Source organism: Cherax quadricarinatus, chromosome 25 (genome assembly GCF_038502225.1).
Source record: "Cherax quadricarinatus isolate ZL_2023a chromosome 25, ASM3850222v1, whole genome shotgun sequence".
NCBI classification, from domain to species: domain Eukaryota; kingdom Metazoa; phylum Arthropoda; class Malacostraca; order Decapoda; family Parastacidae; genus Cherax; species Cherax quadricarinatus.
The window spans coordinates 3,345,868-3,365,350 of NC_091316.1; the positions used below are offsets into that span (position 1 = coordinate 3,345,868).

The 19,483-nt window shown below is 43.7% G+C and overlaps 1 protein-coding gene across 1 annotated transcript in view; it reads left to right on the top strand.

Moving 5' to 3' along the window:
- Positions 1–19,483, top strand: part of LOC128690033 (protein O-linked-mannose beta-1,2-N-acetylglucosaminyltransferase 1-like) — a 96,127-nt gene that overhangs the window by 36,959 nt on the left and 39,685 nt on the right. The window contains exon 8 of the mRNA XM_070088567.1: positions 10,497–10,698. Coding sequence (XP_069944668.1) covers positions 10,497–10,698 — 202 coding nt within the window. The remainder of the gene's footprint in view (positions 1–10,496; positions 10,699–19,483) is intronic.

The window sequence follows — 19,483 nt, forward strand, 5'->3', positions numbered from 1 at the left end:
CTTCTCTGGGTGTGTTGAAGATGCTTAATGCCCGTCGTCTGCAGTCTCTGATGAAGTGACGAGGATAGTGGAGTTTAGAAAATACTTGTTCAATTATCGCGCATTCTTCTTCAAGAAACTCATTGCTGCAGATTCTGAGTGCACGCAGGAAGAAGCCTATAATTACACCACGTTTAGTTTTGGTGTCGTGGTGAGAGTAGAAGTGGAGAAGATCGTTTTGGTTGGTGGGTTTTCGATAGACTTTAAAACGAAGTTCGTGGTCAGCTTTGCAGAGCAGAACATCAAGGAAAGGAAGAGTGTTGTCGACTTCTTCTTCAAGTGTGAACTGGATTGAAGGCTCGACCTGGTTGAGCTTGTCTTGGAGAGCTTGAACGTTGAAGCGTTTAGGAGTTATGAGGAGAATGTCGTCAACATAACGGAGCCAGGTGACAGACGAAGGAATAATGGTGGAGAAACGTTCGGCTTCTAGATGTTCCATGTATAGGTTCGCCAGGACCGCACTGAGTGGCGAACCCATGGGTAGTCCAAAAGTCTAATGAAAGAGGTGATTTTCGAAAGAGAAACACGTAAAGCCAACACATAGTTCAACAAGGTCGATGAAATCGCTGGCTGGAATGGGAAGATTCAAGTGAATCGTCAATTTTCCTGCGCAAGAGATCGATGGCTTGTGTAGTAGGTACTTTGGTGAATAGGGAAGTCACGTCAAGGCTGGAAAGTTTCTTGTTCCTGATGTTGATGTTGCGAATGCGATTGAGAAGATCACCCGAGTGTTTGAGATGTGCTGGACTGATAGTGCCCAAGAGTTTAGAGAGGCGTTTTGCGAAAATTCCTGAGAGCTGGTGGGGAGCACTGCCTATTCCCGAGGATATGGGCCTCAGTGGGATACCAGGCTTGTGAGTTTTTGGCAGGCCGTATATTCTGGCAGGTCTGGGGTTGCTGGGCATGGTGTGCAGAAATTTCTTCCCTTGTTCTGAGCCCCTCAGAATGCGGCGAGTCCTTTGAAGAAAAGTTTTAGTAAGGTTGTCCACTTGGTTAGTTGTGAGAGGTTTGTAGGTATCTGGGTTATTAAGTAGATTGAGCATTTTGTTCCTGTAATCGTCAGTGTTCATGATAACACCACCTCCTTTATCAGCGGTGGTGACCCTGATGGTCGTGTCTTCTGCTAAACCTTTGAGTGCATTGATGTAACGTCGAGGTATGACTGGGGAGCTGCGTGTTGAGATGGCTGCTGAGATGATGCCATGAAGATAGCCTCTTTGGAAGTCGGAGTCATTGTGTCTGTAGTTTTTGGCGATGAAATTGAGGTCCTGTTTTTCGAAGTTTATTCTCTATAAAGATTACAATGTTGAATTTACAGAATTTGGTTGTTGTGTGGTTTACATGTAGTTAAATAATGATTACAGAGTGTACCACTAGAACGCCTAGCATGGCTAGGCATTTCGGGCAGACTTAGTTTAATTCTTTATTTTAAAATATTACAAATTATGAGGTAAGTTTGTATTATGGCTAAGTGACTAAATACTAGTTTGTGAGTTTAGCAATGTGAATGTTTTTGTTTTGGCACAGTACATAGTTTCAGTATTGGAGTATCATAGGATTCATTATTTTAAGATTGAGATTAATATTTCTGTTTATGGTCAAATGGGTGAGTGAGTGTAAGTGTGAACCACCAGGTGGTATTCGTGTAGTTAGTTGATGGGGTGTATCAGGGAGATAAGATGTTTTCTAATGGTAGTTTTGAAGGTGATGAATGTGTCTGCAGTTCTAGAGTTCTCAGGTAGGGTGTTCCAGATTTTAGGGCCTTTGACATACATTGAATTTTTGTAAAGGTTTAGTCGGACACGGGGAATGTCGTAGAGATGTTTGTCTGGTGTTATGCCTGTGGGTTCTGTCACAACTATCAAGAAAGCGTTTTAGGTCAAGGTTGATATTGGAGTTTAAGGTCCTGTAGATGTAGATTGCACAGTAGTAAGTGTGGATGTACTGAACAGGGAGTAAGTTTAGATCTATGAAGAGTGGGGGGGGGTGTTGCCAGGGATGGGATTTAGTGATTATTCTTACTGCAGCTTTTTGTTGGGTTATTATTGGCTTTAGGTGTGTTGCTGCAGTTGATCCCCAAGCACAAATAGCATAGGTGAGGTATGGATAAATAAGTGAGTGGTATAGTGTGAGAAGGGCATTTTGCGGCACGTAGTATCGTATCTTGGAGAGGATCCCAACCGTTTTGGATACTTTTTTGGTTGTGTTGGATATGGGTGCTGAAATTCAGGTTGTTGTCAAGGTATAGGCCTAGGAATTTGCCCTCATTATGTATGGTAATTAGTGTTGTCGATCTTAATGTTAATTTGTGCATCTCCTGCTCTGCTACCAAACATAATATAGTAGGTTTTGTCAGTGTTAAGCGTAAGTTTATTGGCTGTCATCCAAGTCTATATTTTGATCAGCTCCTCGTTAACAATGGTGTTGAAGGTGGCAAGATTAGGGCGAGAGATGACATAAGTCGTGTCGTCAGCAAAGAGAATGGGTTTCAGGTGTTGGGATACGTTTGGAAGATCATTGATGTATATGAGGAAGAACAGGGGACCAAGGACACTTCCCTGCGGAACTCCAGTATCAAGTGGCCGTGTTGTTGATGCTGTGTCTTTAATGGTGACATACTGATACCTATTAGTAAGGTAAGATTTGAAATAAGCAAGCGCATGGCCTCTTATACCGTAATGGTCAAGTTTGTGGAGTAGGATGTCGTGGTCTACTGTGTCAAAAGCTTTTCTTAGGTCAATAAAAATTCCTAGTGGATATTCCTTATTTTCCAATGCTGTGTATAGCAGATCTAGCATTTTTATGATTGCATCATTAGTGCTTTTATTTTTCCTGAATCCAGATTGGCAGGGGTTGAGTATGTTTTGTGTTGTTATAAATTAATATAGTCTCCTGTGCACGAGTTTCTCAAAGATTTTGGATAGCAATGGTAAGTTTGATATTGGCCTATAGTTGTTTAAGTCTGTAGGGTCACCTCCTTTATGTATTGGTGTAACCCTTGCCATCTTGAGTAGTTTCGGGAAGGTGCTAGTTTCTAGTGACTTGTTAAAAAGTAATGAAATAGCATGCGAAAGGATATGGGCCGCTCGCTTGTACAGTAATGGTGGGACATTAGACAGATTCCCTGAGTTGTTTTTAAGTGACTTTATAATCTCGGTGACTTCCGAGGGCTCAGTTGGTGCAAGATAGAAGGAATTTGGGAAATTCCCATCTAGGTAGTCCTCGGCATGGGCATTGGTATGTGGGATTTTATTGGCGAGATTAGATCCTATGGTTGAGAAGAAGTCGTTTATCTTGTTAGCTGTGTCAGTGGGATGCAGTGGTGTTTCATTAGGTTTAGTTAGGACAATATTCTTGTTTTTTTTCCAGTTTGTGGGTCCCTAGAATCTGAGAATGTTTTCCAGGTCTTTTTATATCTCCTCTAGTGTCTGTGAATCTACTGGAGTAGTATAGTTGCTTGGCTTTCTTTATTACTTTGGTGAGAACTGATGAATAGTGTTTAAGAATATCTTTGTGTATTAAGCCCTGTCTATATTGCTTTTCATATTGGTGTTTCTTGTCAATGGATTTCAGAATGATGCTGGTTAGCCATGGGCAACCAAGCCGTTTGTTTGTGATCTGTTTCGTTTTTACAGGACAATGTTTGTTGTATAGTCTAAGTAATTTGTTAAGAAAAATGTCTGTCCAGTCATCAATAGCATTGGCCTTGGAGAATTCTGTAGGCCAGTCAACAATCTCTAGGTCAGCTGTGAACTTCCTTACTGAGGCCTCGTCATGGAGTCTAAATGAAACTTTGTTGAATTCAAGTGGTGGTTTACTAATGTTTGTCAGGAGGAAGGTAGGGTAGTGGTCTGTAGTGCTATCTGTGATTATCCCTGATTTAAGGGGGGCTAGTATATTGGTCCATATGTGGTCTATTATGGTTGCACTTGTCTCAGTGAGCCTGGTTGGTTTAGTTATTGTTGGTATGAGAAATGTGCTACTCATATTGTTGATGAAATCAGTTACAGGCTGATCATCTAGTACGCCAAGGTTGATGTTGAAGTCTCCAGCTAAGAGAAGGTGGTGCTTATTCATTTGTCTGTTTGTTATTAGTGACTTTAATTTCTCACTGAAATTTGGGATGTTTGTGTGAGGTATCCGGTAAATGGCACCGATTGTTATAGGTGTCTTAAGGTTTTTTACAGTAAAATTAGCAAAAATGTATTCCCCATATTCATCACTAAAGCAAGTGGTGCTAATACAAGATAATTGGTTAGAGTAATAGATTGCAATACCACCCCTAACTTGGTTTGGTCTGCAGTTGTGAATTGCTGTGTATCCTGGTAGAGGGTAGATATCTATTGTGTCCTGCTTAAGCCAGGTCTCAGTAAGAATAATGCAGGAGAAGGGTGTCTTTAGTGATTCAAGGAGTGCCAGGAGGTCATCATAGTGTTTGCTTAAGGACCTGATGTTGTAGTTAAGTACTGATAGACTTTTAGCATTTAGGATAGTGCTGGCTTGTGTTGTGTAATAAAGGCAGTTACTTTCCAATAGGTTTTGATTGGGTGTCAGATTATGGAGGTTTAGATCAGGGTCAACGTGATCAATCATCTTCTAGGTTTAAATTATGGTTATTTATATCCTGAGTTATGTGTTGAGTTCTAGTACTGATATCTGTAGTGGTAGGAAGTTTGGATAAGTATATAGCTAGAGTATTTTGGTCATATAGAGTATAGTCACTACTACACATAATGAAGTTGATGTTGTCTATGTGTTGTGCTGGAATGAACTAAAGTACAACTAGGTATAAACTAGTAATATAAAAATACAAATTTAAAATAGAACAAGACTCTCACTTGTAATTGCACTAAGGTCTAATATAATGACTTTTGTGGAGTCTGTTTTGAGCTAGAATGAGCTTTAGTACAACTAGATTTAATCTAATAATATAAAAATACAAATTAAAAATAGTACCAGTCTCTCACTAGTAATTGCAATATGGTCTAATATAATGAATTTGGTATTGACTATAGTACAACTGTGTTTAATCTAATAATATAAAAAAGGCACAAGACTCTCAATTGTAATTGCACTAAGGTGTTATATAAGTTGTTTACAAGAATTAGAGTATAACTAGATTTAAATTGACAGGATAAAATACACAAGTGTAGGTAGCAAAAGAATAGTAATAAAAAAAATGATAAAAATAAAAATGGCAATGACTTGGTTATAATATGCTAGTAAGATGGTAGACAGGATAATATAAAAGTTGTAGTTGAAAATACTAGTTTAAAAAAGTATAGAATAAAATGGTCAATAAAAGAAGTTTACAATAAGTTTGATCAATATAGTTTAAAGCAAAATTGGGCAATAATAGGGATTTTAGAATAAAATTGGGCAATTGAGTATTTCTTAAAGTGAGGTAGAATTATTGAGGACAAGTTATGGCTAGTTTATACTAAAATAAGATGGAACAGTGATGCGGTAAGTTGTAAAAAAAGGAGATAGATTCTGTAGATATTAAACAAATTAAGACTATGAGGTAGAATGGTCGTTGAATACAACAATGACAATCAAAAGTAGTTGGGGTATTAGAATTTTAGGGGGGCACAAATTTATGACAATATAACACTAACTGTGGACTGTGGGTATTATCTGCACTTTACTCTGATTCTGTTAGTCCAGCCTCACTTAGGAATGTTTTAAGGTCATGTTCTGTAGAGATGAAGTATCTCTTCCCAGTGGGCTGTTTCCTAACTGCGATTTTTCCATCCCTCACAAAGCACTGGTGGATTTTTTGGGCATAGAGTAATTTTCTTAGCCGATAAAGAAGGTTTTGTCTTGTTTTGGTAAGGCACTCATTGACGTAAACATAAATTTTCATAGAAATAGATGTTTTTAGTAGGTTGTTTCTTTGTAGGCTAGTTTGGAATTTTAACAGCACTGTTTTTTTACCTGCTTGGTAGCCCATCAGTTTGCAATCCTTTAGGTCATCACTACGTATGTTAAGGCGAAGGTGGTCCTTGATAAGCTGTAGGGTGGTCTCCATGCAGGTCTCCTGGGTGACTGTGGCTGGGAGATGTTTGCTGTTAACTACAACAGCGTCAGATAGCTGCTGTTGGTCATTATGGTCTTGGAGGTTGGTTATGACACTGGCAAGTTGTTGGTCCACTCTTGATCTTTCCTCTGTAATGTTGGTAGTAAGTAGGGTGACTTGGTCTTTTAGTGTGTTGATGGTGTCTAGAGACTGGGTGTGGGTGTTGCTTTGTTGTTCTAGAGTGTCTAGTTTATGTTCTAGAGCAGTGATCTTGTTGAGGTAATCTACATTGCTAGCTTTTAGTTCCTGCATTTCTTGAGTTAGTTTGGTGATCGTTTGGTTCTGGATCGTAAGGAGTTTAGCTATTTCTGGGTCGGTGATCTTCTTGACATCAAATACTGGGAAGGAGTTATCTTGGACTGTGACGGCGGCCATGTTTGTTGTTGTCTGTAGTGTGTTGTGGTGGTGCCGGTGGGTGATGAGGGTTGTCTCCTGGCTGCCAGTACCACAAGTTTTCCTCGTGTTTTTACTGCTCTCACCTTTGATGTTAGGAGTCCTTAGCTGGTTACTGGATCTTCTTTCATTGCTCTGACCCTTGTCCATTGGCTGTGGCTTCGGGTGAATAATAGGCGATGGGTGAATGTTGTGGAGTATCACTTCAGTGGCAGCGGGGTAGGTGGTAGTACGAGTCCTATTAGTTGGTAATTTGTGAACTTTTGGGTGATTTCTGCAGTTGATTTATATCATTCTGGGTATCCACACATGTTAGTGTTATGTGGGTCTTGATTAGGTCATCACTGGGCTGCTGGGAACCTCAGGTAGAAGTTAAAATAGAGGACAAGGTTCCTGTTGCCGCTGCTGTTGCGAATTTGAGGCCTAAGCTGAGGGCTTCAGTTTCTGTGGTTGACGGTGGACGAGATGAAAGATTTTGAATAATTTCAGGTCTTCCTAAACTTTTCCAATTACTATTATTGCAGTGTGTTTGTAGTTTCCTAGTAAGTCTGGTAACTCTGCTGCGAATGATTTCGGCGGTGCGTCTCTTCATGTTGCCCCGGAGTGTTGTGCCTAGTGTTCTGGCTTGGAGAAAAGCTTCCTTTGTAGCATTGTTTAAGTCATCCACACACTCTTCAAGGTAGGTCCGAGCTGTAGCGGAGAAAGGTGGTTTGATGTTGGCAATTTGAGGAGGAATAGATCTTGGTAAGACCATTTCTTGGATGCAATCACGAAGAAAATTGTGTCTGTTGCGAAGTGAGTAAGCTTTTAGAAGAAGGTCCAGGTATTCCCTCAGAACAAGGGAAGAAACTTCTGCACACCATGCCCAGCAACTCCAGACCTGCCAGAATGTACGGCCTGCCAAAAACTCACAAGTCTGGTATCCCACTGAGGCCCATATCCTCGGGAATAGGCAGTGCTCCCCACCAGCTCTCAGGAATCTTCGCAAAACGCCTCTCTAAACTCTTGGGCACTCTCAGTCCAGCACATCTCAAACACTCGGGTGATCTTCTCAATCGCATTCGCAACATCAACATCAGGAACAAGAAACTTTCCAGCCTTGACGTGACTTCCCTATTCACCAAAGTGCCTACTACACAAGCCATCGATCTCTTACGCAGGAAAATTGACGATTCACTTGATCTTCCCATTCCAGCCAGCGATTTCATCGACCTTGTTGAACTATGTGTTGGCTTTACGTGTTTCTCTTTCGAAAATCACCTCTTTCATTAGACTTTTGGACTACCCATGGGTTCGCCACTCAGTGCGGTCCTGGCGAACCTATACATGGAACATCTAGAAGCCGAACGTTTTTCCACCATTATTCCTTCGTCTGTCACCTGGCTCCGTTATGTTGACGACATTCTCCTCATAACTCCTAAACGCTTCAACTTTCAAGCTCTCCAAGACAAGCTCAACCAGGTCGAGCCTTCAATCCAGTTCACACTTGAAGAAGTCGACAACACTCTTCCTTTCCTTGATGTTCTGCTCTGCAAAGCTGACCACGAACTTCGTTTTAAAGTCTATCGAAAACCCACCAACCAAAACGATCTTCTCCACTTCTACTCTCACCACGACACCAAAACTAAACGTGGTGTAATTATAGGTTTCTTCCTGCGTGCACTCAGAATCTGCAGCAATGAGTTTCTTGAAGAAGAATGCGCGATAATTGAACAAGTATTTTCTAAACTCCACTATCCTCGTCACTTCATCAGAGACTGCAGACGACGGGCATTAAGCATCTTCAACACACCCAGAGAAGACACTGCCGAGAAGAGATACATAGTCCTCCCCACCAACTCCATTGCCAAACATGTTTCCAACATCTTTTCCAATACCTCATTCCAAGTATCTACCTCCACAACCACGACCATCAAGGACATTACCAGTTATAGACAGGACAAGCTTCCACCCTCTGCAGGGGTATACATAATCCCTTGTAATGACTGCAACAAATTATACGTGGGCGAAACATCAAGGGACCTCCAAACACGTATTTCAGAACACCAATACGCAAGCAGGTCTGACGACACAAGGAATGCCTGTGTACATACAACACCATAATTCACACAACCACTTGATAAACTACAGAAACTCAAGACTTATCGCCACAGAAGACAACACTCAATACCGAAGAATCCTGGAATCATCACTTATTTCTATATCCGACAACTTCAACCAGAATAGTGGCTTCTATAACATAGCTGAACCACTTGCCAAGAAACTTCTTCATCGCTATCCCACATAAGAACACAGGAATGGAAGAACACTGTAGAAGGTCTGCTCACAAACTTATCCAATCTCCTTTCCAAGCTACCCAAGATTTTAGACTCTATAACCCCACTCGGTACATCAGATGCAGCATTCTCCACCTGACCTCAGCATTCTGAACCTGACTGTAAATACTCGCGTCCCTTCCACCCCAGGTAGATCTGTTTGTGACTTGAAAAAGCCCACTGTGTGGGCGAAACGTAGTCAATAAAGGATCACATTATACTGCATGTGTGTTTATCTTTCCACCTGTCAGATTTACTACCTCGTAAGCTCTAGGCCCTCTCATACCTGATTTTAAACTGTATGGAGCCTACCTCGTCTACTTCCTCAACTTCATTCCAATTCTCGACCACTCTTAGAATAAATATTTCATACATCCTATTGGTTAATTTAATTTAATAATATTTAGTATCTCTATTTCTACAAATACATGTACAAGGTATACAAGTCTAGCTGATGTCAGTGACATACTACTATATAGAAAGCCGCTTGTTATGCAGAGCATTTCGGGCAAATTAGGTCAATTTTTGTCCTAGGATGCGACGCACACCAGTCCACTAACACCCAGGTACCCATTTTACTGATGGGTGAACATGGAAAACAGGTATAAGGAAACACGCCCAATGTTTTACCCTTGCTGGGAATCTAACCTGGACCCTCGGCGTGTGAAGAGAGAGCTTTGCCACCCAGGCCACGAGCCAACTTTAGTCAGTCTCTCTAACTTCCACTGTGTCCTCAAGTAAATGTACATACATGCTAGTGGCTTTCTTTTCTGCTTGACTATATTTTTACTACGTGTAAACTACCTTTTTATACTGCACAAAGAAATAAATTCCGTTTCTCGCCCTTCAAGAAACCTGTTCCTGTTTACCCTGTCAATTCTCCCGAGTATTTTATATTATTCTGTTTTCGCTGGTTCTTCTGCCCTCTAGTGTCGTTAGATTCGGTTTCTTTAGTTTCTCCTCGTAGCTCATTCACTTTGGCTCAGGGACAAGCCTTCTTGCATGCTTATGTACATTTTCCTGTTTCTTAACTTGCTTTTCCAGGTACGGGTTCCATACTGGTGCTCCATACTCTTAAGATAGGCATAACTTATGTTGCGTAAAGAGTAACTCTGTTGAGATTCCTGATGGTTACTAAGGAGCATTGACTGTTCAAGTTGTTCAGCTGATGTGAGCGTCTAGCGATATACCAGACACTGTGCTCCCAGCCCTAGGTCTTTATCTATGAGTGAAGTCTGCAGCCTCTGCCACCACGAATTAATACTGTCAGTCGTCTTATGTCTTCCCTGATCTCCATGACTTCGATTTCGCTGAGGTTGAATTCAAGCAACCACTTACCTGATCAACCTTGTAGTTTATCCAAATCCATTTACAGCCTGTCCCTGTTCTTATCTTTTTATTCTCGTTAGTTTTACAACAGGGATACGTCGGATTCACATCTAGAAAGCCATTCACACGAACTAGAAACAGTACTGTCCCTAATACAGATCCTTTATATATGCAATAAGATCACAGTAAACAGGTGATACAATATGCAGAAAAACCACTGTGGAAAAAAATAGTGAACTTCCAAGCGCTTTCGTGATCTCTCGCATTATCAAGGACCTGTCACTTTATATATAATATATATCTGTAATATGCCCTATTGTTTGTGTCCACCTGGCCTCTAGGTTTATGCAGCAGACGTCAGTGCTTCTGGAGGAGGAAGAAGACTCGTTGTATGGCGTGTCAGCCTTCTCCCACTTCGGTAGCTCCCACACATCTAGCGACCTCGAACGCCTCCAGAGAGTGACATCATTTCCCTCCTGCGGCTGGATGACTACCAGAGCCTTCCTGACGGAGACACTTCCGAAGTGGCCCCCGGCGTACGTGGTAAGGACGACAGGCTCGCCAGGATGTACTTAAGTAATTCCTTCGAGGGGCGCCTTGATGCTGGTAGAGGGCTTTCCATTAAACTCGTATTAAATCTGTCATTTTCCAGGCGATTTATGACCCAGTACGAATTTAGCGCTTCTCTGTGAGTATAATAGTGTGCTAGATATGTTTATACAAGTCTAATTATAGCTGTGAACATTTTCAGTGGATTGAGATGATGGGTAAATGTTAATCTATCATAGCGCCAGTTAATAAAGACGTCAATAAAACTATTCCAAAAGCTGTCGGGCTGAAATTTAACATCAGTGGTCAATAGGTTAAAGGCGCCAGTAGGTTAAATGTTCCGGGTTAAAATAATACTGGTAATACAATTAACGGCAGTTATCTGTAGTAAGTTAAGGTAGAATATGACTACAAATTTTGACCAGTGTCATGGATGTTATGTGGTTGTTTCTTGAATGTACTCACCTATGTGATTCCAGGGGTCGAGCCATAGCTCCTGGCCTGTACTCGCCTAGTTGTACTCACCTAGTTGAGGTTGCAGGGGTCGAGTCCGAGCTCCTGGCCCCGCCTCTTCACTGGTCACTACTAGGTCACTCTCCCTGAACCGTGAGCTTTGTCATACCTCTGCTTAAAGCTATGTATGGATCCTGCCTCCACTATATCGCTTCCCAAACTATTCCACTTACTGACTACTCTGTGGCTGAAGAAATACTTCCTAACATCCCTGTGTTTCATCTGTGTCTTCAACTTCCAACTGTGTCCCCTTGTTACTGAATCCCATCTCTGGAACATCCTGTCTTTGTCCACCTTGTCAATTCCTCTCAGTATTTTGTATGTAGTTATCATGTCCCCCCTCTCTCTCCTGTCCTCCAGTGTCGTCAGGTTGATTTCCCTTAACCTCTCCTAGTAGGACATACGTCTTAGCTCTGGGACTAGTCTTGTTGCAAACCTTTGCACTTTCTCTAGTTTCTTCACGTGCTTGGCTAGGTGTGGGTTCCAAACTGGTGCCGCATACTCCAATATGGGCCTAACGTACACGGTGTACAGGGTCCTGAATGATTCCTTATTAAGATGTCGGAATGCTGTTCTGAGGTTTGCTAGGCGCCCATATGCTGCAGCAGTTATTTGGTTGATGTGCGCTTCAGGAGATGTACCTGGTGTTATACTCGCCCCAAGATCTTTTTCCTTGAGTGAGGCTTGTAGTCTCTGGCCCCCTAGACTGTACTCCGTCTGCGGTCTTCTTTGCCCTTCCCCAATCTTCATGACTTAGCACTTGGTGGGATTGAACTCCAGGAGCCAATTGCTGGACCAGGTCTGCAGCCTGTCCAGATCCCTTTGTAGTTGTGTGTGTGTGTGTGGTTGCAGCGGTCGATTCACAGCTCCTGTCCCCGTGTGTGGGGGGGACGGGGATGGAGTGTTCGTGTGTATGCATATACATTTCATCTATCCATTTATTTTGTATATAGTGTCTCGTATGCGTTTTTTTGAAAGTTAAAAAAAAAAAGGGTGGGGTGGTTTCCTCTTGCCTGAGAGGGAATGTCTGAGAGCACAGTTACACTTACAAAAGAAAAATGAGAAGTTTACCTTTGTTCAGAGGTGGGAAAGTTATTTACGCTTTACCCTTAGGGGTATGGGGGGAGAGATGTGGATAGGGGTAAAGGCAGGTATTCTGGGACTCCAAGTTGGCAGGGTAGAGTGCCTTGCCAGCTGGGACACAGAGGAAGGGAAAGACAGGGTGAATGATAGCACAAAATTCGACTCTTGTTAGACGAACCATACAAGAACCTTCCCCACTTGCTCTCTGATGTCGGATTTTTCATTCTCTATTATCGCCTGCTACCCTTCTCTCTATTTCTTTTGTCTCCTATTTCTAATTTTGCAGTTTCCTCTCACTGTATATTCGCTCCTTCCTTTTTGCTATATTTTCAATATTCTTGTTTCCATTATTCATTATCTTTTCCTTCTGTTTTAATATTCAAAAGTTTAGTTTGCTTTTTACAATCATTTGCATATAATCAATACTTCAATAACCCAACACGAGGTATATGTGACGTACACATAACTGCGTCACAAGCCTGTTAGGAGTCTCGCAAGCCTGCTTCTTGTTTTTTTGCAAGCCTGGTTTTGTGAGTTTTACAAAGCTAGTTTTTATGACCCTTTGCTTTCAGATGGTCTGAAAAATATCTCCGGCAACCCAGCTGATGGATAAAGAAAAATGAAGTATATAGTCAAAAGATTACCAAGGAACAGTGTGGGTCCAGGGAGAGTGTGGGTCCAGGGAGAGTGTGGGTCCAGGGAGAGTGTGGGTCCAGGGAGAGTGTGGGTCCAGGGAGAGTGTGGGTCCAGGGAGAGTGTGGGTCCAGGGAGAGTGTGGGTCCAGGGTTCGGGCCGCAAGATTTTCATAGCTAAAAAAGTTAGTAGTAATGAAGTATTTACATTATATTTAGGCAGACATAAATCAGATCACAAAAATATTACCGTATATTTTAGCAACGTTTGTAAGAAAGTTTACCTTACTTGTGTCTGGCTTCTGACACGTGTGTGTGTGTGTGTACTCACCTAATTGTACTCACCTAATTGTGGTTGCAGGGGTCGAGACTCAGCTCCTGGCCCCGCCTCTTCACTGATCGCTACTGGATCCTCTCTCTCTCTGCTTCCTGAGCTTTGTCATACCTCTTCTTAAAACTATGTATGGTTCCTGCCTCCACTACTTCACTTGCTAGGCTATTCCACTTGCTGACAACTCTATGACTGAAGAAATACTTCCTAACGTCCCTGTGACTCGTCTGAGTCTTCAGCTTCCAGTTGTGACCCCTTGTCCCTGTGTCCCCTCTCTGGAACATCCTATCTCTGTCCACCTTGTCTATTCCCCGCAGTATCTTGTATGTCGTTATCATGTCTCCCCTGACCCTTCTGTCCTCCAGTGTCGTCAGTCCGATTTCCCTTAACCTTTCCTCGTACGACATTCCCTTGAGCTCTGGGACTAGCCTTGTTGCAAACCTTTGTACTTTCTCTAACTTCTTGACGTGCTTGACCAGGTGTGGGTTCCAGACTGGTGCTGCATACTCCAGTATGGGCCTAACATACACAGTGTACAGTGTCTTGAACGATTCCTTATTGAGGTATCGGAACGCTATTCTCAGGTTTGCCAGGCGCCCGTATGCTGCAGCGGTTATTTGGTTGATGTGTGCCTCCGGTGATGTACTCGGTGTTATGGTCACCCCAAGGTCTTTCTCCCTGAGTGAGGTCTGTAGTCTTTGTCCACCTAGCCTATATTCTGTCTGCGGTCTTCTTTGCCCCTCCCCAATCTTCATGACTTTGCATTTGACTGGATTGAATTCGAGGAGCCAGTTACTGGACCACATGTCCAGCCTCTCCAGGTCTCTTTGCAGTCCTGCCTCATCCTCGTCCGATTTAATTCTTCTCATCAACTTCACGTCATCTGCGAACAGGGACACTTCAGAGTCTATTCCTTCCATCATGTCGTTCACATATATCAAAAATAGCACTGGTCCTAGAACTGACCCCTGTGGGACCCCGCTCGTAACAGGCGCCCACTGTGATACCTCTTCACGTACCATGACTCGTTGCTGCCTCCCTGTCAGGTATTCCCTTATCCATTGCAGTGCCCTTCCTTTTATGTGTGCCTGATCCTCCAGCTTCTGCACTAATCTCTTGTGGGGAACTGTGTCAAAGGCCTTCCTGCAGTCTAGGAAAACGCAATCTACCCAACCCTCTCTCTCGTGTCTTACTTCTGTTACCTTGTCATAAAACTCCAGGAGGTTTGTGATACAAGATTTGCCTTCCATGAACCCATGCTGGTTTTCATTTATAATCTTGTTCCTTTCCAGGTGTTCGACCACTCTCCTCCTGATAATCTTCTCCATGACTTTGCACACAATACATGTCAGAGACACAGGTCTGTAGTTTAGTGCCTCGTTTCTGTTTCCTTTCTTAAATATGGGGACTACATTAGCTGTCTTCCATTTCTCAGGTAGTTGCCCAGTTTCAAGGGATGTGTTGAAGATTGTGGTTAGAGGCACACACAGCATCTCTGCTCCTTCTCTAAGGACCCATGGGGAGATGTTGTCCGGTCCCATCGCCTTTGAGGTGTCAAGGTCACTTAAGAGCTTCTTCACCTCCTCCTCAGTTGTTCGTATGTCATCCAACACTTGTTGGTATATTCCCTCTTGATGTTCCCTTCTGTGCTGTCTTCCCACAGCCCTTCCTGTCTCTACTGTAAAAACTTCCTTAAATCTCCTGTTCAGCTCCTCACATACCTCCTGATCATTTCTTGTGAGTTCTCCACCTTCTGTCCTTAATCTGATCACCTGGTCTTTGACTGTTGTCTTCCTCCTGATGTGGCTATACAACAGTTTCGGGTCAGTCTTGATTCTCGATGCTATGTCATTTTCATACTGTCGCTGGGCCTCCCTCCTTACCTGTGCGTACTCATTCCTGGCTCTGCGACTGATCTCCCTATTTTCGTGTGTTCTCTGCCTTCTGTACTTTTTCCATTCTCTATTGCACTTTGTTTTTGCCTCCTTACACCGTCGGGTAAACCAGGGGCTTGTTCTGGTCTTCCCGTTGTTACTGTTGCCCTTGGGAATGAACCTTTCCACTGCCTCCTTGCATTTTGTTGCTACATATTCCATCATTTCATTTACTGGCTTTCCTGCCAGTTCTCTGTCCCACTGGACCTCCCGCATGAAGTTCTTCAACCCTATGTAGTCCCCTCTTTTATAGTCAGGCTTTTCCCATTCTACTCCTGTTATTCTCTCCACTTGCAGCTCTACTATGTATTCAAAGCACAGAACCACGTGGTCGCTAGCTCCTAGGGGACTCTCATACTTGATGTCCTCAATGTCTGAGCTGCCCAGGGTGAACACAAGGTCCAATCTTGCTGGTTCATCCTCCCCTCTCACTCTGGTAGTGTCCTTAACATGTTGGTGTGTGTGTGTGTGTGTGTGTGTGTGTGTGTGTGTGTGTGTGTGTGTGTGTGTGTGTGGTTGCAGGGGTCGAGACTAGGCTCCTGGCTCTGTACTCTCCTAATTATACTTGCCTAATTCTGGTTGCAGGGGTCTATACTCAGCTCCTGGCCCCACCTCTTCACTGATCGCTGCTCCCTGAGCTTTGTCATACCTCGTCTTAAAGCTATGTATGGTTCCTGCCTCCACTACTTCACTTGCTAGACTATTCCACTTCCTGACTATGACTGAAGAAATACTTCCTAACATCCCTGTCACTCGTCTGAGTCTTCAGCTTCCAACTGTGACCCCGTTATTTCTGTTCCCTCTCTGGAACATCCTCTCTCTGTCCACCTTGTCTATTCCACGTAGTATTATGTATGTCGTTATCATGTCTCCCCTGACTCTCCTGTCCAGTGTCGTCAGGCCGATTTCCAGACTTTCTCTAATTTTCTGATGTGCTTGATCAGGTGTGGGTTCCAAACTGGTGCTGCATACTCCAGTATGGGCCTGACGTACAGTGTACAGTATCTTGAATGATTCCATACTAAGGTATCGGAACGCTACTCAGATTTGCTAGGTGCCCATATGCTGTAGCAGTTATCTGGTTGATGTGTGCTTCAGGAGACGTGCTCAGTGTTATACTCGCCCCAAGATCTTTCTCCTTGAGTGAGGTTTGCAGTCTTTGACTTAAGAAATCGTAATGACACGATTGCAAATAAACCAAACTATGACTCTATGACCGCGGGTTCAATCCCGGCCGGGGGTATGGTTTATTTGCAGTCTTTGGCCACCTAGCCTATACTCTGTCTGTGGTCTTCTTTGCCCTTCCCCAAACTTCATGACTTTCCAATTGGCGGGGTTGAATTCGAGAAGCCAGTTACTTGACCAGGTGTTCAGCCTGTCTAGGTCTCTTTGTAGTCCTGCCTGATCCTCATCTGATTTAATTTTCCTCACCTAAAGTCGGTTCCTGACCAGCCGGGCTGTGGCTCGTACGTTGGTTTGCGTGCAGCCAGTAGTAACAGCCTGGTTGATCAGGCTCTGATCCACCAGGAGGCCTGGTCACAGACCGGGCCGCGGGGGCGTTGACCCCCGGAACTCTCTCCAGGTAAACTCCAGGTTAACTTCACATCATCTGCGAACAGGGACACTTCCGAGTCTAATCCTTCCATCATGTCGTTCACATATACCAAAAATAGCACTAATCCTAGGACCGACCCCTGTGGGACCCCGCTCGTCACAGGCTCCCACTGTTATGCCTCATCACGTGCCGTGACTCGTTGTTGCCTCCCTGTCAGGTATTCTCTGATCCATTGCAGTGCCCTTCCTGTTATACGCGCCTGATGCTCCAGCTTCTGCCCTAATCTCTTGTGAGGAACTGTGTCGAAGGCCTTCTTGCAATCCAGAAAAATGCAATCAATCCACTCTCTCTCTCTCTCTCTCTCTCTCTCTCTCTCTCTCTCTCTCTTTACACAGGGTTTGACAAGGTTAAGGATCCCTAGCTTTATTGACAAGCTATTTACAGGTTAAGGATTCCTAACTTTATTGGCAAGCTAAGAGCTGTTACCTACATCAGCTCATTTGAAAGCATTTTTATTGTTATGAGACATACAAGTAGGGAACAGGATGAAGTTGGAGCCATCTGTGGGCCAGCATTTTCATTTGATCAACTGACTTTATCTCGTTGACATCATTATGCTGTACGAATGTGTTCCATACTCGAGTCATCCTGGGTATATATGATCTCAGATGGAGTGATGTTCTGGAGAAGGGTACAGCCAGAGTGAAGTTGCTGCTTTCTGCCCGTCTTGTGGCATAAAAGCTTGTTTCACGCTGTCCTCGAAGTGGATCCAAGTGTAGTACTTTGACAATATTGGTCTTGTACATAACAGTAAGGCCACCCACATCCCTCCTATGTTGAAAGCTCTGCTGAAATGACAGATCTATCCAGGGTGGGTCCAGGCGAGAGATGAGACGTCTTGCTCTGTTCTCTACTGTCAAGCAGTCGCAGATGAGAGGGGGGGGGGCAGGCAAAACAAGAAAGTGGAGCATACTCAAGGTGTGAGCGTACTTGTGCCTCGTACAGAATCTTGCAACCCCTACTGTCAAGCAGATGCGAGATACGGCGAAGTGCTGTAAGCTTTCTGGCTGCCTTGTTTGCAAGATTTACAACATGGTTCTTCATGGTTAGTTTGGAGTCAAATTTCACCCCAAGGATATCAACGTCTTCTCCAGATGCCAACACCCTCCCATTCATCCTTACTACTGCACCAGCATTACCGTCATGGTGCCTAGAGACTATCATCATTTGCTTTTTTTCAGGTGCAAATGTTACTTGCCATCTATTTCCCCAAGCTGATATAGCTCTCAGCTGGTGATTGATGTAGCTTAGAGCAGCTGGCATTTCTTCTCTTGGATAAGTGAATGTCGGTGTACAGTCGTCTGCATATGCATGTGATTCTGGGATGAGATGAAGAAGGTCGTTGAAGTAGACATTCCATAACAATGGTCCCAACACGCTTCCTTGTGGAACACTTGCCCCAATAGGATGTCTTGCTGATTCCGTTCCATTGAGAACTACACTTAGAGATCTACCATGAAGGTAGTCACTGAGGACACATAGCGTAGAGCCTGCAATTCCCAGTGCTTGAAGTTTTGCTAAGAAGCCCTGGTGCTGTATAGCCCTTGTGGCTTAGCGCTTCTTTTTGATTATAATAATAATAAGAGGCCCTGGTGCCGCACCTGGTCGAAAGCGCCAGCAATGTCCAGTGCTACCACACAGCTGACTTTGGATTCATCCAGCGACTGGTGCCACTTAGTGGAGAGGTTTAACAACAGGTCAGCAGCAGAGTAACCTTTCCTGAAGCCATATTGACGATCACAAAGTAGTGAGTGGTAGTCAAAAAACTGTCATTTGTCTTGAGATTGTCTCAAGGATCTTACCAGTGATTGATAGGAGTGACACTGGTCTGTAGTTGCTGATTTCTGCTCTGCTCTTCTTTTTGTGAACAGGGACTACATTTGCCTCTTTCCATAGAGAGGGTCATTTACACTGTACTAGGCAGTGCTGAAAGATGCGAGTTAGAGGTGCTGCTAGCTGGTCTGCACATCTCAGCAATCTTGGGCTCAACTTGTCTGGGCCCACAGCCTTTTCTTGGTCAAGCGATTTAAGAAGGAAATGCACCTCCTGCCTTATTGTCACCACTGACAGTTTTGACACAGTTCTTGCAGCTAGCCAAGGAGGGGTCCCTTGCTGGATCAGGAACTTGCATTTTGGTAGCAAAGTGTTCAGCAAAGAGGTCCGCCTTCTCTTGACTACTAGTAGAGGTGGTCCCATCCTGTCGATTTAGAGGTGGAATGAGTTCATCAGGCAGATAACCTTGTCTGTCCTTGACCAGGGACCACCAGGTTTTGGAGCCTACCATACCTAATGCTAGCTTTCTTTTAGTGTCCACCTCCCATTTAGCAATGGCCCACTTTTGAACGTCACCCATATGCTTACAGGCTTGCCTGTGCAAGTTCCTGTTATAGGTGGTAGGATGTCTCTTATACCTTCGCCATGCTTTGTACTTAGCAGTAGCAGCCTCTCTACAACGAAAGCCAAACCAAGGCTGATCTGTAGGCTTCGTCACATATTGCCGGTGAGGAATGTGTTCTTGTTGTAGATTAAGGATGTGTCCAGTGAAGGCTTTCACTTGGTTGTCAACATCCCCTTGGAGAAGAGCATTCCAATCGGTGGTGGCGAGCTCAGAGCAAAGGGCTGGCCAATTACCTCTTTCCCAGAGCCAGGTTGTGCGTGTGGACTCCTCACC